Source organism: Marmota flaviventris, chromosome 1 (assembly GCF_047511675.1).
Source record: "Marmota flaviventris isolate mMarFla1 chromosome 1, mMarFla1.hap1, whole genome shotgun sequence".
NCBI lineage: Eukaryota > Metazoa > Chordata > Mammalia > Rodentia > Sciuridae > Marmota > Marmota flaviventris.
Genome location: NC_092498.1, coordinates 91617354 through 91640809, shown reverse-complemented (window position 1 = coordinate 91640809; position 23456 = coordinate 91617354). Strand labels below are relative to the sequence as shown.

Here is a 23456-nt window from a genome sequence, read left to right as displayed (position 1 = left end):
AGAATAATTATAATCACCAAAATGATTATATCATCTAATGATAAAAGTTAACTAACGCAAAAGAGTAACATGTACATATAATCAACAATATTGTTTTATACACTATAATGATATATATCCTCTTAACACTTGTTGGGAAATAAAAAATACCAACACTTGTTGGGAAAAAAAAATATTTCATTGATTTCTTGTGGATAAATATTCTGACAAAGTAGAAAGGAGTTAATTTTTTTAAAAAAAATTAAGATACATTAAGAGGATAGACCTCATATTAAGTATTCTTACCACAATAAAATAATTTTAAAATTAAATAATTGTGACAGATCACAAAGGCCATGAAAACTACTAAATCATTCTTCCCGGAGTTGTTTTTGACTTCTGTGACTTACTCTATAATATTTAGTTGTACTCAAGTTCATTTTAATAGTCACCAAATTTACAAATTCCAAAAGCTATTATGATATTAGCCACAGAGATACAGTTTGTTTCATAATGTACCTCCTGCTAACAACTTTCTTTTGCATAAAAGAGATAACCCTTATTTTATTCTGCTTATTATAAAATAACCAATTACAACTGAAAATGCCTAAAGTAGAAAGTAAAGAAATTGGAGTGTGCTCAAACTATTTACACACACACACACACACACACATTTTCCCCAATACAAATTTGTTAAACACTTTTTAATATTTCACTTTATTTCTTGAAGACGTGTATGATAATATGAGTTCAGTAACTTAAGTATACTATAAACATTAGTCATCAGTTTTGCATTGACCATTTTCAACTAATATTCTCAGATGAATAAATCAATAAAGTATATTCAATTGAAACTTAAACTTGACTGTATAATTACTGTTTTTCTACCTATTGAGATTAGTATCAGCAAAAATCATTTCACTTTCATCTCTACCAGTGTCCAGTTGGGAACATATGAATATAGACATCAAAAAATCAATTCAAGTTTCTGGAAACTCCTATAATCTAGTTTACTATATACCTACCTTAAAAACATTTCAGTTCTTTAAATTCCCCCTCTCAAACCCTTCTCATCCCCCAAACCAGTCATATATCTCTAACAAAACACAATCCTCTCTTCATAACTTTTACATCCAAATACTTAATATGATGGCTCTTAGTTTTTGATATCTGAACATTACCCTTACCCTTTGCAGGATTCTTGATGTGAAAATGCTTTGTGATTGATTGTACTTAATAGAAACTTACAAAAGCAGTAAAAACATGATTTTACTTACGAGAGGTTTTGGAAGCAAGAAGAGTAACTCGGGAGCCACCTAAGAATCGAAAACCCATTACATTGATCTGATCATCATCTGACTGATTGGCAAAACCTACAGAAAAAAGAAAACATATTACATAAACAGAAGACACAATTAACACTTAATATATGAAATTTAGCTGAATATATTTTTATGACATTAGCCATATTTAAAGTCCATGTATTAACGATAATATATTAACTTTGATTTTCATAGTAGCTTCCAATTGCTGAAATTTCTGACTCAGAGTAACATGCTGGAAGATTTCATTTCTTTTATTCTAGTGATTAATTCTGGGTCTGAGGGAGATCGTGCCCAAGAGAACCTAAGATATACTGCCACAGCAGACAGCAAGGAACCTATTCGATGAAAAGGACTTGGGAACCAACTTAAAGAGGCTATCACTAAATCAATTTCCATGCATGTATGAGTTTGTCAGGATGAACCCAACTACTGTGTATAACCATAAAGCTCTAATTTAAAAAAAGAGGCTACAACTAGCCACAGACAAAATATTTGAGGATCAAAAAATATAACAGCTGCAATAAAATGAAACATCAAACATATTTAAAGGTATGTATTTATACTGATACTAAAAACAAAACAAAAACAAATGGTCACTATCAGACTATATAGAGAATCACCTCTATTTGATTCATCTGTATTTATTTCAAATATAGATGCTCCTTAGATTATGATGGGATTATGTTAAGATAAATCCAACATAAACTGAAAATATCATAAGTCAAAATGCATTTAAGTGTTAGGGTTTTAGCTCAGCGTTATAATGCTTATCTGGCACATGTGAGGTACTGTGTTCGATCCTTAGCATCACATAAAAATAAATAAAATAAAGGTATTGTGTCCATCTACAACTAAAAAAATTTTTTAAATGCATTTAATACACCTAACTTATTGAACATCATAACTTACCTTTGCGTACCTTAAATGTGCTCAGAACATTCATAGTTGTTTATAGTTAGGCAAAAATCATTTAACACAAAATCTATTTGATAACAAAGTGACAATTATCTCGTATAATTTGATGACAACCTGAATCCAAAAAACACTGGCAACATAATACAGTGTAGAGTATCAATTGTTTACCCTCATGATTACATGGCTGAGTAGAATTTACTGCTGACAGCTGCCCCAAAAAGCAAGAGTATCATAAAACAAATTGCTACTACAGGAAAATATGAAAATTCAAAACTTGAAGTATGGTTTCTCCTAAATGCTGAAAAATCATTAAGTCAAACCACCATAAGTTGAAACCATCTGTATTTTTTAAACTACTAATAAAAAGAAAAAACAAACACTTCCATTCAAACTGCATTATTTTAAATAATACTGGTTAAGGGAAAGGTTCTCTATATAGAAATATTCTAGCTCAAAATTGAAGAAAGCTTGAATGAAGTAAGATAATACCATTTTTCAGCCTCTAACGGAATAGATCTCAGAACTGAATATCAATCCCTAGACCATCACACACAAAGAGAGACAAACACATATTATATGGCCCCTGATGAAAGTATATACTACCACCAATGAAGAACTCTGGTCAAAATAATTAATCCTGCCTCTGCTAACCCTAGATCCTACTACCAATTTACAAACTATATGGCAGACAGAAGAAAACAGTAAACAACATCAAAAGGAATAAAGGATATCCCCAAGATGATGAGGTAAGAGATGGTAGCCTTCATCTCTCTGAAATAAGGAAGGGAGAAAGGGAGGAAGAAAATGAATGTAGACAGCTATCCACAACCAAAATAGCCCTGAGAGAGTTCAATAGCCCAATTTAAGAATCTGCAGCAACCTAGAAAGAAAAACTAGTAATAGCGGTGTACCTGAGATGCCTATATATAGTTAGAAATAAAGAAAGGTTATCAGTGATAGTCATGCAATTTGAACCACCATGGTCCCAAGTGGCCTGCTATCCAGAGTACACTGGTGTCATTTACTACTAAGGAAACCTATAGCCACTCCTGCCAGGAAATCCCAGAGAGAGTGCCATAGCTGTATACACACCCACTCACATGTAAAAACACATAATGTTGCACATTATAAATATATAAAATTTTATTTATCAATTAAATAAATAAAATTATTTTCAAAAGTAGGCACATATCAGATTTTAAAAACTCAGTTATGCATCATTTATAGAAACCTACTTTAAATACATAAACAACTTAAAAGAGAAAATTATATGTGCCATAGTCACACTAGTTATCTTAACATCATACAAAGTAAATTTCAGGCAAGAAATATTAACAAGGAGTAAGAGAACCACTTCATAACAATTAAGAGAACATACAATTCTAAACTTCTACATACCTAATGACAGACTTCTAAAATATACATAACAAAAACTGATAGAAATGCAAAAATGAAAAGTGAATAGCCAAGCCCAGTGTGGTGGCCCATGACAGGTAATCCCAGCAGCTCTGGAGGCTGAGGCAGGAGGATCGCGAGTTCAAAGCCAGCCCCAGCAACAGCAAGGTGCTAAGTAACTCAGTGAGACTCTGTCTCCAAATAAAATACAAAATAGGGCTGGGGATGCGGCTCAATGGTGGAGTGCCCCTGAATTCAATCCCCGGTACCCCCTCCCCACCAAAAAAAAAAAAAAAAAGTGAAGAGCCAAAGATTTGAACAAACTATTTTTTTTTCATATTTAAAATGACTCCAGATTTTTATCTGTAGTACAATTATATTCATTGTTCATTATATATATAATGTATATATTTTTAACCAAATATACATACATACATATATACACATATATATACATATATATTACATATGTGTGTGTGTGTGTGTGTGTATATATATATATATATATATCTATCTTTCAACGTTGTTTGAAAATCATAGCATTCAGTCCCAAAAAGTCAAAGGTTGAATATTCTCTCTGGTATGTGGAAGCTAATCCAAAATGGAGTGGGGTTGAGGGAGAAGAAAGAAAGAGAGAAAGGTAAAAAAGGGAGAGGGAGTTCCTTCATAATACAGGAAAGATTAGTAGAGTAAGCTAAGGGAATTGAGAGGGAGGAGAAAAGACAGGATAGGGGAAGGGCAGTGGAATGAATCGGACAGAATCCGCATAGGCACATACGTGAATACACCACAGCTAATCTTAACATCAAGTATATCCATAGACACTAATTTTTTAAAAAACTATAAATAAATCACAGAAAGATCAGTAGAGGAGAGGGGATGGGAGAAGAGGGAGAGAGAAGGAGGGAAGGGAGAAGTTCTGGGTACTAAATTAAAGCAATTTATATTCCATGCATTTGTGGTTATGTCAAAATGTATCCTAATGTCATACATAACAAAAAGAACAAACAGATAAATAAAAAGAAAAATATTGTAACATTGTTTCTGAGCTTCAGAAGCCCAGAAGATTAAGATCCTTGATTTGAGTAGTGTTTAGGCTTATGAATGTCAGTAAATGTGGCCCCTTAAATAAATAACTGTTAAAGGTTTGTTTCTTTATATATTTAAAATGTGCAAGGGACCAGAAGTGAGAAGGAGTAACTATTTTTTTTTAATCAATTTACAGGCCAGGTGTGGTGGTGCATGCCTATAATCCCAGCAGCTCAGGAGGCATAGGCAGGAGGATCACAGTTCAAAGCCAGCCTCAGCAACTTGGCAAGGCCCAAGATAGAAAATAATTAAAAAAAAAAAAAAAGCTGGGATGTGCTTCAGAGGTTAAATGTGCATGGGTTCAATCCTCAGTACAAAAAAAATAAAATAAAGGTCAGCTATTTCTTACAACAGGAGGTAAAAGGCAAGAGGGATAATATAAAAGTGTAAATCTTGAAGAGCACTATAATCTATATCAATGATTTCTTTTCTTTTTTTTTATTTGAACAACCTATTACTAATAACTAAGATAATAAGTAGATTAAAATCAGTAAGAATATAAAAGAGTAAAAATACTATCAGAAAGCTTTCTTAACTGATATATAAGATTCCATCAAACAACAAAATACCCATTCTATTCAAGTACATGTAGAACATTTATCAAGAAAGTCTCAGATAGGGATTATAAAATAAGTCTCAATAAACTTATAAGGATTCAAGTAATACAGAGTATGTTTTCCTCCAACAGTGGAAATGAATAACAACAGTCAGCCCTCAATATCCATGGGTTCCACATCCACAGATTAAACCAAACACAAGTTAAAAAAATAATAAATTTTAATGCCTCTGTACTCAACATGTATAGACATCTCCCCCTAGCTATTGGGAATGCCAAACCTTTCTTCTAGTCATTATTCCCTAAACAATAGAGTGTAACAATAACTCACATAGCATTTATATTGTATTGGATATTATAAATAATCTTGAGATGATTTAAAGTATATAGGAGGATGTGTGTATGTAATATACAAATACTATGCCATTTTCTATAAAAGACTTTAGAGTCTGTGCAGATTTTGATAACAAGAATAAGTCCTGAAAACAATACCCTGCTATATGGCAATGAATTAAAAAACACACATTCCTTGAAAGACAAAATTATTAAAACTCACTAATGAAGAAACAAATAACCAGAATACTCCTATATCTGAGGAAGAAAACAAATATGTAGTTTAAAAACTAATCTATAAACCTGGTACAGTGGCACATGCCCATAATCCAGGGGCTACGGAGGCTGAAGCAGGAAGATCACGAGTTCAAAAGCCAGCCTCAGCAACTCAGAGAGGTACTTAGTAACTCAGTGAGACCCTGTCTCTAAATAAAAATTAAAAAGGGATGGGGATATGATTCAGTGGTAAAGCATCCCTGGGTTCAATCCCTGGTACAAAAAAAAAAAAAAAAACAACTAATAAACTAATCTATAATGAAAACTCTAGGTCCAGATAACTTCGTGAGTTCAAAAGCCAGCCTCAGCAACTCAGTGAGGTACTTAGTAACTCAGTGAGACCCTGTCTCTAAATAAAAATTAAAAAGGAATGGGGATATGGTTCACTGGTAAAGCATCCCTGGGTTCAATCCCTGATATAAAAAAAAAAAAAACTAATCAACTAATCTATAATGAAAACGCTAGGTCCAGATAACTTCCTGGTGAATTCTATGTAGCAAAGAAAATACTTTCAACTTCATTCCACAAACCCCACATTAATGACACACAATTACAGAGAACCTAAATTACACATCATTAGAACATAGATACTGATTCTAAACTAAAGTTTAGCATATTAAATCCACCAACATGGTAAAAGGTTAATACATCATGATCAAGTATAATTTATCTCAAGAATGCAGTTGAATTCATTTAAAGATTAATCAAAGTAGTCTATCATATTAACTAATTAAAGAAGACAATGATATCTATATCTCAAATGATACAAAAAAGGTCTTTAAAAACCTAATGCCTATTTCAGATAAAATTCTTAAAAATCTAAGACAAGAGGTAACTTCCTCATCCCAGTAAAGGACAAAATACCTGTAGCAAAGCATACTTAATGAAAAACTGAATGTCCACTCTCACTGTTCCTATTCAACATCACCCCAGAAGTTCTAGCTAAGGCAAAAAAGAACAACCCACCAAGACTGGAAAGGAAAAAGTTAAACTGTTTTCATTTGCCAATAACATGATCATCTACATAGAAAATCTAACTAAATATACAAAAAACTAACAACAAGTGACTTAACAATGTTGCATCAAACAAAACCCATGTACCATATTAATTTTATTTTTATGTACCAACAAAGAATAATTTGAAAGTGATGCAATAGCATCAAAATATATAAAATAATTTGGAATAAACATGATAAAATATTTGTAAGACCTATACATTGAAAAAGTTACCCTCCCTGAGAAATGAAATAGCCCTAAATAGATGAAGATCTGTACTTTCATCTTAATAAACTAGAATAAGTAGAGCAAATTATATCTTGTTCAATATTGTTATAATGTTAATTTTCTCTAAATTGGTCTATGCAATCAATGCAATCCCAATCCCAATTAAAATCCCAGCAGGATATTTTTAAATTAACAAATTGATTCTAACATTTATATGAAAAAAAGCTAGAATATCTATAGTAACTTTGAAAAAACAAGAATAAAGTTGGAAATATTATAATACCTGAAATCAAAACTTATTGTAAATTACAATAATCAAGACAGTATGCTATTAATATTTAGCAATGTTGGTGGGCATAGACAAATAGATCAATGGAACAAAATAAAGTAAGCAAAAAATATACCCATATTAATATGGTCACATGATTTTCCACAAAGTTGCAGACAATTTTATTTTATTTATTTTTTTGATACCAGGGATTGAACTCAGAGCACTCGGCCACTGAGCCATATCCCCAGCCCTATTCTGTAGGTTATTTAGAGACAGGGTCTCACTGAGTTACTTAGCACCTCACTTTTGCTGAGGCTGGCTTTGAACTCACAATTCTCCTGCCTCAGCCTCACAAGCTGCTGGGATTACAGGTGTGTTACCATGCCTTGCAGTTGCAGACAGTTCTTATAGAGATTATCTCCCTATTCAAAAGTATGTATTTTTATTCAATCTGAGTAAGTATAAAGGAATATTTACTAGCAATATATACACACATTTGACTCAAACTTAAGAATAGAATAATTTTAATAAAGAATATTTGATTTTAGAGATGTTCTCAAAGAGTTACATATAAATAAAGTTTTTTTAAGTACTTCAAATTAATGAAAAATAAATTTAAAGCACTTTACATAATTAATAACACAAAAGTTGACTTATCATAAATTTCTAAACCTTGTGGGAAATATTCTCTGTATTCTAAATCCTATCCACAAATGAAAGGATGAGGGTACATCTCATAGTCAACAGTGCTGATTTTTAATGAAGGACTTAAAAGGGTGATTTAATCCCCATAATTTTTTCTTTAATTCCACCCATCACCAAGAAAGTTAATGGATGTGATACATTAGAAACCTTGATTAATAAAGATGCTTTATCCAATCAAAGCTTCTGTTTGTCTAAACTACTCAGAAAAACTGAGACTTGGAAAAAGTCACAACTTGACAAATTACCCCAAATGATCATTGTGATACTGGAGCCCTAAATAAGCCCCACAAAATGACCAGAATGAACATATGTTCCCTCCTGCTACTGTAGACAGGAGAACCACAAAGAGCACCTACTTATATGAGATTACTTTTCAGGGATATAAGAATATACTTTCGGGCGGGGGTTGTGACTCAGTGGTAGAGTGCTTGCCTGGCATGTGTGAGGTACTGGGTTCGGTCCTCAGCACCACATAAAAAATAAATAAATAAAATAAAATAAAGGTATTGTGGCCATCTACAACTAAAAATAGTTTTAAGAAAGAATATACTTTAAAAAGGTACATATCCAAAGGCCCACATGAAGATAAAGAATTAAATATTTATATTCTTAGAAAGAGGATATGTCAAAAATCCACAATAAAGATAAATAATGAATATTTACTTTACAAGCCCCAAATTCCAATCTAAAAAGTTTTTATTTCTGAATACTGAAGCAAAATAATGATTATAATAATTTTAATCAAACTTAAAAGGTACAACTTATTACCTTGTTGATATAAGCCATTTCGCCTTTGAACAGGTCAAATGAGGGAAAAGTCTTTGAGGCATTTTTATATTCTTATTTAACACTTATCAGATAATTGCTCTATCATTACTTGCTAATGAAGAATTCCATTAAAAATTCTTAACATTTCTGCTGCTACAGGCATGTTAGTTCAAAAGTCCTACCTGGGAAGAGACTGGGAAGACTGACTGGAGATTGGTTGGTATCAATAGTTAGTTTGTGGTTTGCAGTTTTTGAAGGCTGACCTGGTAAGCAGATTAATTTCAGGGGAAGTCTAAATTTACACTGGACAACTCGAGGAGTGCCTGAAATAAGAAAAGACAGGAAGATCCATAGATCTGACAAATAATTTGGCAAAGAATAATTGTAGTTTGAGTAGTAACTTATTTTAATTTGTAAGTCTGTTGCCTGCCCAATTTATTTAGTGTAATGACAATGACTGTAGAACACCATCCTGATTTATATTTTTTAAAAGTGCAAAGCAAAAATAAAATCTTAAAAGAAATATAGGCATAAGATCTTTAATAATAGTATCATATTTTTACATCATCATATTTGGAAACCATAAAAATCATTATAGTTACTTATATTCAACGACTAAACTAAGTCTTTAAAATCTTCAAAGCTCAATCTCTAATCCAAGACTATCAGCTAAAATGAGCAAAAAAAAAATCTGAATTTTGTATCAATAAGACTCTATACAACCATATCTAAAATATTCTCTATCAAAACATTTTAAATATTTAAGTAGTCTTACTTCAAATTATATTAACCATTTTTAATTAATGATGAATATGAAAGCATGATTTGCTCTACTGACATTCTACTGAAGTCCATGTCCATTTTACACATTAGTATTAATAATACTACTTTCATATTACATTTTTAAGACATTTAACTTTGCATATCATTTTAAGTGACATTCTGAAAAGCTTTCCTATCACTCAATTGTCAAATGTTTTCAATATATTCATATTGAAATAGATAACTGAATTTTTGACTGAATAGGATTAAAGATAAAAGATAATATACACAAGTCTATATCTTAGCATACTTCATACTATGCAGAGAAGTGGAAAGCTCAAAATGTACTACTCTACTTGATGGATTTACACATTAATTCCTTTATTTCTTCACAGTGTAGTCAGTGAGCAGCTTAAAAATAGCAAAAGCAGAAGCAGTTATAAGTATGGAGACATGATCCCAGAGCAGGATCGCTGGAATTAGCAATATATTTTGTTAATGACAATTGAAATTGTGTGGCTTACTCTACATCCAGGCTGGGAATACACTTTTAAGTACTACTTATTCACCAGGATAGTGAGAGATCATCAACAATGGCAAGAATATTGATATATGAGGCCAATTAAATACTTTTTCAGAGCATGTGGAGCATATTTGTCATTCTCTTCAGCATAATCTATTATCCATCAAATTTTACCTAGCTCATTTTTTGTTCATAACCAACATATGTTAAATTCACTTCTCCTGGAATCTTAGATGCAAATTATAACTGGTGTCTCTCAAGGAAAATCCCAGGGTATTATTTCCTGACATTCTGTGAGGTTTTTAGAGGCATGTGTATTTATACTTTACAATGATGAAATGTTTTGAATCCAAATAGTATGGTAACATGATCTAAAACACTGGTCAAACCACAACTATCAATATCACTACACACAAAAAAAATCATAAAAAAAATTATAAAGCACTACTTTTTCCAACTTTAAGGAAATTTCCATATATTCTATATATCCCTAAATTATGAAAATGTGCCCACTGAATATGCTTCTGCCACAAAAAAAATTACAACTTTAATTAATAGATATGGTCTGAAAAGAACAAAAAATAGAGATCTTTTTTTTTCCATTTTAACAAGTAGTACAACAGCCAACTCCTGAAAATTGTATCTATACACAAAGGAAAGCTATCTTATATACATTTTCTAATATCAAATTCTAAGCTAAATGTTCAAACAAAAGTTGGCTCCAATTGTTCTTCTAAAACTGCACCATAGCCTCTACGTCACTTGGACCAGGTACATACTGAATTCATGGTTAAAAAATAAATTAAGATGATCAACAGCACTAGCTTTATATTACTGAGTCTCTTTATTTGAAGATTATTATCCTAAATCTTCAAGAACTTGTAGCACTTTCCGAAACAGAAATAAATGTATTATAAGCACTAATAAACCCAAGGAGGAAAATACATTAGAACTCAATTCACAATTCAGTTAGGTCACTTAATGACAATATCACACATTAGGGCAATGATCTGTAGTTGCTAAGATTTGTAGAACCTCTCCAGAATTTCTTTTCTCCCCAGGAATTGTAAACCTGCTTCATAGGACATTTGGAAAATATTACTTTGAAAAATGATGACACTCATACTAAATAAAATGATTATGGCTATTTTTTAAATGATGGCAGCTTGAAAAGTTTTACCTTTAGGGAAAAAAATGAAAATGACAACCTATAAAAACCAGATTAAGGAAACCATACCTTTAGAAAAAAAATTAGAATACCACTAATTTATGATATTACCCATCAAACTGAAATTCAAGCATTTCAAAATACAATCTCTAGTACATAAACATGGGTTATTTGAGGCACATTTCTATTGGAGTTTACATTTTCTTGAGCAGTTTAAAGTATAAATTTGGCTTCCAATTACTCTTCAGGTTGTAACCATAGTAAAGACTGAAGTCAAAGACCAGTAGAGGCATGCTCGCGTGCACGAGTGTGTGTGTATGTGTGTATATACACGCGCGCACACATCTGTCTGTAATAAAGAATTACATGTATTTAAAGACTTTTCAAGGTTGTTCATAGAACAGCTTTCAACTTAACTGAAAGAGCCTAACTGGGCCTGACTTTGCCTATTATCTGCAGTATTTCCTCTATGTAGTACGCAAAACAGTCTCTATATCTGGCCTACTTAACTCTGGTAAGCTAAAAGAAAATTTCAACATGTATTTACTCAAATATTGACCTCATCATTCACCAGTCTGACTTTTTTCTGCAGGGTTTTTTTTAAGCAAATATAATCACTTCTCCCTCAAACACTTCCCTTCCCCTAACCTACTAGAGGAAACGGTTAGTCGCAACTAACACAGTGCAATTAATCACAAAATTATTTAGCACTCAGAGAGAAAATTCACATCAAAACCACTCCTGACAGAACAATTTTTCCAGGAAGAGAATTCTAATTACACCTGGCACACCCAAGAGTCCAGTATCACTGTCAAACAGGAAGCCAAAATGTGTTTTAAAAAGAAAAAAAGAACATACATCTATATTAAAGTAGGATAACTACATCTATACATTACACATCTATATAATATCTTAGAACTCTTTCCAGGGGCCTGCTAGAGTAATTTCTTATTGAAAACAAGGAACCCCAAAGCAGTAGCAATGTCTGGTAGCCAGAACTTCCTTGATCCCTTCCTGTTATGTCTGGCTACGTACTGTGCTTCATCGGCAATCATGTTTTACACTGCCCGTGTCATGTAACTTTAATGCAGAAATAATGGAGACTAACTCTTGTGGGACAACATAAAACCTTGTTTGCTTCTCTTTTTCCACATGTAAAAGCAGAACTGCTTATCTACAAAATAACCTGGACACATCAGGACAATAAAGATCAGTCTTTGAAATACGAAGCCTTGCATGTAAGCCCAAGTGGCTACATATTATTTTCTTGCCTACTTCATGTAGCTGAATATTTCAAATATACTCCCTCAAGCTTAATTACAATTTTAAATATATCAGAAGAAATTATTAAAACCAGTTCTAGTTTTGTATTGAAACATTAAAATTTCCATAAATTGTGATTCTTTTTCTCATAGTTTCGGCTGAATTTACAGTAAAAAAGAATAAATTTCTTTAAAACATTACTGGCGTTTTTCAACTTAAAGCTAATCACTTAAAATTAATATTCTATTTTATAATATTTAATCCAAAATCTTATCAGTTGCATACAATCTTGAGAATTAAAATGTAAATATTCATTATCAATAAAAGAATTTTTATGAATTAAACTATAATTTAACATTATTTCTATTAAGCTATTTCTCATATAAATACATTTTCAGGTATCAAGATATTTGTTATATGACTCAAATTGTTGTCATTACTAAAATCATGCCAGTAAATATTCTGTTAAGTACTTTAATTATATTTGTTACAAATCAATTAATATTATCTAAAATTTATCTTGACAAAAGTATCTTTAATAAAAATAAACCACCATATGAAGTTAGATACCTAGAAAGAAGTAATGAAAGTAAGAGATACTTTTAGTGCCTGCTGTGTACCCTAATATTGCATAATATATCAATACACTCAAATAATTCAAAATCTATTAGGAAAGCATAAGAAATAAATTTAATAAAACTCCCATTATGACATGTATTACAGCAGAGTCAAACAAAGGATTTGGGGAGGTGTGCAGAAATGAGTAACAACATTTGACCCAAGCAAGTTCAATGGGCCCAGAATTTGATGATAGTCCCCCACAAATTCTAAACAAGACAAGAAAGAGGCCCACAGAGTGAGTATACCCAGCATTTTTATCAGAGAGAAAGGTGGATCTGTTGAGGCATGTAGAAAATAGACAATTTAGAATTCAATGACAAGCACCTTTGTTCTTCATTTTTTTCTTAAGTAAAAATAACAAAGCATGTAAATAATAACAAGTACGCTTGTAAATAAAAACTAAAAACACTTTGAGCAATAAGTTGACAATTACATCCTTTAATGTTTTTCAAAAGGAGCCATTCTGTTCTTTTTCCTAACTTTGTTCTTTTTCATTACTCTGAAACAACTAGTAATGATCTAACTCTTCATGGAAATAGCTACTATGTTCTCCACAGCAGGATCAAATCACCACATTATCCTAAAGAGGTCTGTAAAATTAAAACAGCAGTCTATATAAAACAGTTCATTTATGGTATAATGCTCATCAACCAAATCTCAGCTCTGAAATTCATCTCTTTCTAAATTATCTTTTCACTTACCATCAGGATTTCGATCTATCCATCAGATGTAATGCAAAAGGGGATAGAGGAGAAAGAATGCAACAGATTATCTGCAGTAAGGTTACAACATAAATTTAATAAACATCTGTTTAAAATATAAGTTAAAATTTTCAAGATATTCTCACAGATGGTGTAGATGCCCTCTAAATGAACACAAAGTATTCATAATTGAAGAGGCTGGCTTGAATAAATGTAATCCAACAATGTATTTGCACTCAGGAGTCCATGAATGTGTTATTCCAGTGTTAAATGTGGTAAAAAAGAGGTAAAGATATCTGATCTAGTCAAAAAGTACTCAATATGTAAAAAGTACTCAATATGTAAATGGTATCAAGAATATTAGATGGAAAACAACTAAATGGACAAATACATAATCTTTCCTATCACTATTGCTTGAAATAATTTTAGTAGATACTACTCTGAAGCAATGTTTATTTGGGGTTTAGGGGCTTGGTATTCTTTTATGTTTACATAATTTTCTTAACATTTAATTTCTAATGCACTTTCAGCCAATTAATATCTATGTGCTCTGTCCCAGGAATAATTTATAATCTTTTAAATTTCATCTATAAAAAAGCATAGTAGCCCCAAATGGTATGTGCAACCATAAGCTCAGAGTCTGATTTTACAACTTTATAATGTATTTTGAAACATTCTGCCCATATTTAATGACCCATTTCTCTATTTTAAATTTATTTTCAACCAGTATCATGAGTTTTCCTTAAAAAATGAATGAAAGAATTTCTGAAATTAAAGCATTAGCAGACTTCCAACTGTATATTCAACAATGTAGCAAGGTGTGATATGCTGACAATTATTGAAATGTTCAATTAATGAAAATTGTTCTGGAGATCTTAACCAAATATTTCTGCTTCTTTATCTCATGTGTCAAAATGAAAATAACATTGAAAATCTTAGCAAGGTGAAGTGGCAAATGCCTATAATCCCACTGACTCAGAAGGCTATGGCACAGAATAACAAATTCAAGCACAGCCTGGGCAACTTATTGAGACTGTGTCTCAAAATCAAAAGGACTGGGGATGTAGCTCAGTGGTATACCACTTGACTAGTGCCTTAGGTTCAACCCCTATATGGAGGAAAAGAGAAGCCTCAACGTTCCTTTCAGAAATATCCAACCAAAAGGTCCATTATTCCTTAATTCTTTATGAAGTTTTTCTTTCTTTTTAAAACAAATTTCATCAAAGCTATTTAAACATTAAATATAAATATGTCTATAACCACAAATTTTAAAAAATATGGTATATGGCTAAAGTGGTTACTCCTAGCTAAAAATAAAATTTTAAAACAATTTTTAAAGCAAAATACTTTACAAAGCAATAGAAATAGATTTCTAAAGCATATATGTAGGTTATAAAGTCATACTAAAGCATATAGACTTATCATTGACTAAGCAAGAAAATTCAGACAAAGAAAAAATTAAAAATATGAAAAAATCACCAAGTAAGCAAATGGACATAAATGGTTAGGAAAAAAACATGAATAAGCAATTTTAAAACTAAAATATATATGTATGCACAGAACACTTTTAAAAAGATTAATATTGTTGAAATGCCCTATTATCAAATATACTACACTTAAAAGTGCATTTAAAAAAGTAATGACTACTAAGTTTAATTTTCTACCAAACTCATGTCATACTGTTATCATGGATGAATTCAATACATAGGAAAGAAAAAGAAATAATACTTATCAAGTTGGACTCAATCAAATAGAAATTTAAAATGATTGAAACTTACTTGGCAACCTTTAAAAATCTAAAAGAGATTTTTTGAAAAAAATACAGACCAAATTTTAATATATTTGTTCTTAAATATTTTAACATATAAAATACTAAGGAGTCTTACACAGTCACCAGAATATTGTCTAAAATTGAATACTGCCATGTTAGAGTAATCCATAATATCCTTTTCTTGTTTTAACTAAGTTAGACTAGGCTTTTCTTTAGTTCAAGTAAATGAAGTTTGATCTACAATAACATTTTTCCAGTGGGAATAAAAATATATTGAATTTGCTATTAACTGCAAAAAGGAACCAAACATTATGTATGGAATTCAGTTAAATGTACTTAACTCCTCTTAACATATAAAAGTAATTAAAACCTGAATGTTCATTTAACAGTACAAAAGAGCAGGTTTTTATTAAATTATATTTTGCAACATGTCTCCCCATCTTAAACACATCATCATTTAACTGATAATTCCAACAATTTAAAGGCATAAATAGGCTTGCAAATGTGTGAACCACTGTTTACCTGTAGGTTTAGAATAAGAAACAACAGCATTTCCTTCCAAATCAGATGGTGTATAACTTCTTTTCAAATAAACAGAAAAGGATACTGTGCTAATCATCTCTGGTGCTATAAATAAAATAAAAGTAATGTAAATTACATAATCAGGTCAACTGTTATTAATAACAGTTAAAATTTATTAAGTATTCACTATATGCCAAATATTGTCATAAGTCCTTTATTTTTTAATCATTTTCATTAGTGAACATTAATTATACAGAAGAGTAGGTTTCATTGTGGCACATTTGTGTGTACACAAATATATAATTTGATCAATTTCACTCTCCAATACCTCCCTAGTCTTCCTTCCCCCCTTGTCCAAACCCCTTCCATTCCCTAATTTCAAGAAGACCCTTTTTCTTTTTTTAACCTGTTTTGTTTCATTTTTTTTATTTAATTGATTTTATTTTTTAATACATGACAACAGAATGCATTATAATTCTTATTATACATATAAAGCATAATTTTTCGTTATTTGCTTGCTATTTTTTTTCTTCTAGCTTCCACATCTGTGTCTGACTTATTCTGACTTATTTTATTCAGAATTACTCTTCAGTTCCATCCATTTTCCTGCAAAAGACCTAATTGTATTCTTCTTTATAGTTGATAAAATTTCACTATATATACACACTACATTTTCTTTATCCATTCATATAATGACAGACACCTAGGTTGATTCCATAACTTGGCTATTATGTTGTCATAGTACTTTAAATGGAGTAACTCACATAATCTTCACAACAACCCTACAAGATAGGTAAACATTATAGCTCCTATTTTTTTATGTGTGAGGAAAGCAGAACACAGAGAGGTAAAGAACATCCAACAAATAAGTAATATCAGGGATAGTAACTGACTCCAGAACAAGGTATCCAGCATTGGACATTACTACTCATCGTGCAAACAGACAGAAAAAAAGGTGCACAAAAAGGGAAAGAAAAATTAGGGGAAAAATTGTACTTTATCATGGCTAGCACACAGTTTGTAGGGGTAAATGGAAGAGGGGAATTATATATGAATGTAGGAGTAGGAACTTAGCAGACTTTGCATGTCTTTGCATTAATGAACTTGGCCTCCAACTTGTGTTAGAAAGCCATAAGAGATTTTTAACTGGAAAAATAAATTGTTCAGAATGTGTTTTAGAAAAATAAATTGAAAGTATTATAAAAATATTTTAAAAGAAAGTGAGATCTAATGGTTGTGCCTCACATACAAGGTTACTCCAGTCAATCATTCGTTTGGTCATTCAATGAATATTTATTGAGTTTTCATTAGCTGCCATCAGTTGATATGGGAGGTGGAAGGGAACAAAGACTTGAGAGAAAACTCAAAGAGCATTTTCACAGGACTAATGGCAGGCTGGATGTCAGTAGTTGGTGATAATGCTATACAAAGAAATCCTTACTAAGAGCTGCCTTTTAGGACAGGTCTATTGTTTTAGACATTATTATGGATATCTTTTTTGGAGGGGTTGGAGTACTAGGGATTGAACTCAGGGGCACTCAGCCACTGAGCCACATCCCTAGCCCTATTTTGTATTTTACTTAGAGACAGGGTCTCACTGAGTTGCTTAGCATCTCACTTTTGCAGAGGCTAGTTTTGAACTCACGATCCTCCTGTCTCAGCCTCCCCAAGCTACTGGGATTGCAGGCATGTGCCACGCCACCAAGCCCGGCTGGATATCTTGTACAAATTCATTTTCTGATTAAATCCACACAGATTCCTTTTCTAATTAAATCCTCAAAACAATACATTTGTTATTCTCTTTTGCAAACTAAATAACTGCGGCTCCAAGTGGTTATTAAAGTAACTTTCCTGAAATTACACATGGAGTGTTGAGCTAGGATTCAAACTCTAAAGTTAATATTCTTTCTACAAATGTTACTGTTTCAATAAACAGGTCACTAGAGAAATACAAACAAAGAAATCCTTCCAAATTATGGTATTTAAACACAATAACTAATCCAACCAGCTTTTAAAAAGTACTTAGAAATATGTATTCCAAACAAAATAACTGATTGAGTATCTATGTATGATACTTGAAGGGAAAATATAAGCAACACAATATAATCACTGATTTCAGAAAAGCCTCATCTTCACTATTTAAAAAAGAAACGTAGCCCTGAAATAAACACACTAATATTGTTTTTGTTTTTGTTTTTTAATAAACAAGAAAGAAACCCTCACACCATGGTAGACTTGAAGCCAAAACACAAACTCACCCAGAAATTCAAAGGTAAATTGATCACAAGTCAATACTAATGGTGGCTGAACATAGATGGATAATTTGACTTTTGGCAATACAATTCGATTCTGCAGTGTGACCTAAGGAAACAGTCATTGACATTAATAGAAAAATCACATTTTATCCAAATTTATATATGCTATTATAATTACTTAAAAATAACTAGCAAATAATTAGGAAAACTGAGAAAAATTAGAAGTAGAAAAATAGAACATGTAACATAAATAGTAGACTAAAATACTCCCCCCAGTTAGAAAATGGGCAAAGCAGTTAAACAGATTTTTCTCCAAAGAAGATACAAAGATAAACAGGATGCTGATGCAAAGATGCTCAATATCTTTAGCAGGAGGCTGAGGCAGAAGGATCATGAGTTCAAAGCCACCCTCAGCAAAAATGAGGCTCTAAGCAACTCAGCAAGATCCTGTCTCTAAAATTTAAAAGTGGGGTAGGGGGGCCTGCTGGGGATGTAACTCAGATAATTTAGCACCCCTGGGTTCAATCCCCAGTAGAAAGAAAGAGAGAGTGAGTGTGGGTGCCCATGAGCGTGTGCACACACACGCACACACACACACACACTCACACACACTCACACGAGAATGGCTATAACCAAACGACAATTGGTGTTAGCAAGGAATGTGGAAGAACTGGAAATATAAAATGTTACAACCACTAAATAATGTTTGAAAATTTCTTAAAAAGGTAAACATAAATTTATCATACTGGCTCATGATTCCATGCTGAGAGAACTGAAAACACATATCTACACAAAAACTTGAACAAAAGTTCTTAACAACATTATTAATAATAGTCAATGAGTGGTAATAATCAAATGTTGCATCAAGATGAATGATAAACAAAGGTGGCACAGTTGTACAATAAATTAATATTCATCAAAAAAAGAAATGAAGTATCAATAAATGCTACAATATATGTCAACCTTGAAAATATTATAAGTGAAAGAAGCCAGTCATAAATAAGCACATGTTGTATAATTCATTTTACATGAAATGTGTAGAATAACCACATCTACAGAAAAAGAAAGTAGATTAGCAGTTGCTTCAAGATGGGTGGAATGAGGAATGATAGCTATTGATATGACTTTCGGGGGAGACAAATGTTCTAAAATTAGATCATGTTTATGGTTGCCCAACTTGGCAAACATACCAAAATCACTGGAGTGAGTCATATGGTATGTGGATTATATCTCTACAAGGCTGTCAAAAAATGATCTACCAACAGAAAAGAAAAATCTTCCCTCATAGCTATTGAATAACTACATCATGAAATAAATGTATTCATTCTTTTTTCATATATAACTATACTATCATGATTTATCTTATCTAATATATCAGTATATTTCCTTTTATACCAGCTAATTATTCTCTTATTGTTTCCTTACTTAGAAAGATTTATACTAGTATCAATATATATTGATACACCACATTTTCTTCCATGGCTTATCACAAAAATATATGACAGAGGAATTCTAGAAAATATTGAAGAATAGCAATATTGACTGCTGCATCTCTAACATGACTGCATTTCCAGACTGTGCTCTTTCTTTGTAATGCTAAAAAAATCCTTCTACTATAATTTTTTAATTAATTAATTTTCTACTCTAATTTTGAATCAAGAGCTAAGAACTCTAGAATATCAGTTTACCTGGAAAATATGGTGAATATGGCTACAAAGGCCAGAACTTCTCCCACTTTCATCTCAGGAGTGTCAGTAGAAACCATCAGACTCAAGGATCTTTACTGAGTCAAAGTGCTAAAAGTGTTATTTTCACACTATCAATAAAGGCTTAAGGACCTAGCTTCCACTGGGCATATTCTTTCTTTGGATTTGGTCTCCTAAAAGTACCAGCCTCTTTAAATAGTCTCTTTTAAATCACACATGGATAGTGTAGTAAACCAGACTGTATAGTCACCAATCTAGGTAGGGTCACTGGACCAACTTAGAATCTCTAAGGACAGACCCAAATATGGATAGTTTCTATGGCTTCCACGTGATTCTTATGCACAACAGGGAATCACTGGTTGATAATGAAATACTATTCTACGTGGTACATTTTCTATGGAGCAGTTTAGTCTTATTAGATTCTATTAAATGAGACAGACATATATCATTATTAAGTGATTCAATATAAATACATTTTTATTTTTAAGAAAAGTAGTTTGGGGATGGGGCTGTAGTTCAGTGGCAAAGCACTTGTCTAGCATACATGAAGCACTGGATTCGATCCTCAGCACCACATAAAAATAAACAAATAAAATAAAGGCACTGTGTCCATCTACAACTACAAAAAATATTTAAGTAGTTTTGGCTTTTCTCTTAAATAAAAGGCATGTATTAGCCTTGCTATATTATAAAATATATGTAGTAAATAGTAATGATATATATTATACATATAATATAAAAATATACAATAGACCTGTAAGCACTATATGTTTATCAGTAAATGTGTTAATTTCAAGTAAAAAATTTTGAACTGCAAAGCAAAATTTTTAAGAGGTAATTATTAATGCAAACAAATATGACAAGCACAGCAAATGAATAGCACTTCCTTGACTTTTAATTTGTCAAAAAAAATGTTCTCCCAAAAGAAAAGAAAAATCTAGTAACAGATTTTGGCATGCCACAAACAAAACTTCCTCAATGATACCTCAAAGGTGAACAATGCAATACTTTTTTAGTAAAACCCTGATGGTAATTATGGCAAGAAAAATGTATGCATGTGGCAGAAATTTCTTCAATAAGTAAATAAATTCTAGCCCAATAAATATATTTAAGTATTACAGGTATTTAACTATCAACAATGATACAATGCCAGTTTGTATGTGTGTGTGTGTGTGTGTGTGTATATATATATATATATATATACACACACACACACACATGTATGTGTATTTTAAAAGAAAATTAATGATATTAATAATAGTCATTAGCAGCTTTTATATGCATGAAACTGTGCTAATAAATTATTTCTGTGTATTAATCTCATTTAATCTTCACAGCAGTGTATGCACTATCACACACCATTCTACAGAAAACAGGTACAAAGTAATTTTCCCAAGGCTGCTCTAAGTGGAAGAATCACAATTAAACTGCTATTTGCCAGTACTCAAGAGTCCTTACATTTAACCAACTGTGGTTAAATCTCAAAATAACTCTGCAAATGAAAAAGGATTCCTGTTTTACAGTTTAAAAATAGAGGTTCAGAGAAGGTAAAAAACATGTTCCAGATCACTGAGTCAATAAGTGCTAGAGATCTGAAAACTGTGACCAGGAATATAACATGAAAGTTCTATTTTATAACCAAAAATGTAAACACCTTAAAGTAGTAATATGCTATTTGTAAAGGAGCAGACATTCTGACTTTGCCTGGCATAATGATATCTACTTTAGACAATAATCACAATTTTATGCTGTTATAAGAAGGGCTTGCATTTAGTTTAGATGCACAATCATGATAGCGCCCATACACAGATTTATTGAATCCCAACAATGGTTTAGGCACTTTCAAAACACAAATCAAAAAGATGTGACAAAAATAACTGCAGTAACAAAGAATAGTTGTGTTTGAGCCAAAAAAAAAAAAAAAAAAGAATTAAAGACTTGGCCAGATCATAGACTTCATATTTTAAAAGGAAAATAATTATAGAATATTAAGGAGAACATATAAAATGTTAATATGAGAATTTTCCATGCTATTTTCTACTTCTAACGAAATGAAATATAATCTGAAGAAATATAATACCAAAGTTTTATTCTAGATATATAAATATGATTTCAAAGACCAGGTATGAACAACCTCACTGCCTAGTTGCCTGGAATAGATGGTCACGCATCATGCACACATACTCAAAGTAGCCACATCTTCATTCATTTGGAACAGATGGAAAAATTTTCTCAATTAACAGGATTTATTATGATGGAAACTTACATGGTTATATGTCTTGGCTGCTCTTGTTATAAAAGGCCATAAGGAGAGATTTATAGCAGAAATTTGTATAGAAACTGTCAGACAGGATCAGGAAATCATTGTGTCCACTGTGTGAGTCTAGTCAATTTTGTGTAACACTTGTATATTGCATTCTTTCTCATGCTTTCATAATGGCAATGAGAAAGAGTTGTGAGTTTGGCATTCTCAAATATAGTAAATTTCACTAGTGGAGAATTTTCCAGTCATGTCATGCCATCATCTTATGGTGGCTATTTCACATGAAAGCTTCAGAACCACAAGGAGGGATAGTGTATTTACATATAGCAATAATTCCTGGTTGATTGGGGTGGAGGTGGCATAAGCAATGTTACCTGATTTAGATACAAGATTTCTTTTTTGCAATTTACAGTGTGCTCCTGAATTAGTATGCACATGTGTCTGAATAATATTACATAGGTAAAAGGAGGCTTGTCCACACAAAAGTATAGATCATTTCTGGATCTCTGGTTATTTTTTTTTCTTAATATCTTTGATTTCTTGCCACTAATTCCTTTCCAGACTCAGAAGTATTAATGAGATAGAGTCTTTGATTGGATAGGGGGAAGGGAAACTAGGAAAGACCACCCTTGTTTCTAGTGGCAAGAATCCAAAAAAATTAGTTGAGGAAACTGTTATAAGATTGGGCTCCCTTCAACTTCAACCAAAGATCTCCACACATGGGCCACCCGCTGGGTCCACTGTAAGCGAACACAATTGGTAAAGCCTGGTGCTCTGTCAAGCTTCTCCAAGGACAGCAACCCATAATCTAAGAAAATATGAAGACTTGTCCAAGTTTTGACTAAGTGAATTGCCAAAATCCACAACTTTTCCTGGCTTCCAAGGTCTGGGCAGTGATAAATATTTTCAGCTTAATAATGTGCTGACTGATTACCACACTCTAATCTAAATGCCTTAAGAAGGTTCTACATTAGAGTTCTAGTTCTAAAGTTCTACAATGATGGGACTCAAAATCTTAAGCAAAACCACATCCTTCATATTCTATTTTTCTAAGACTATCAATTT

The 23456-nt window shown here is 31.8% G+C and overlaps 1 protein-coding gene across 3 annotated transcripts in view; it reads right to left on the bottom strand.

Annotated features, from left to right (window-relative positions):
• Bbs9 (Bardet-Biedl syndrome 9) overlaps positions 1–23456 on the bottom strand; it is a 507346-nt gene that overhangs the window by 274306 nt on the left and 209584 nt on the right. For all 3 annotated transcript variants that reach the window (XR_011706693.1, XM_027939697.2, XM_071608408.1), the window contains exons 13-16: positions 18426–18528; positions 16168–16272; positions 9019–9159; positions 1257–1352 (exon numbers count right to left, since the gene is read on the bottom strand). Coding sequence is in view for 2 of the 3 variants with exons in the window: in XM_027939697.2 (XP_027795498.1) it covers positions 1257–1352; positions 9019–9159; positions 16168–16272; positions 18426–18528 (445 nt within the window). In the remaining variant the exon portion in view is untranslated. The remainder of the gene's footprint in view (positions 1–1256; positions 1353–9018; positions 9160–16167; positions 16273–18425; positions 18529–23456) is intronic.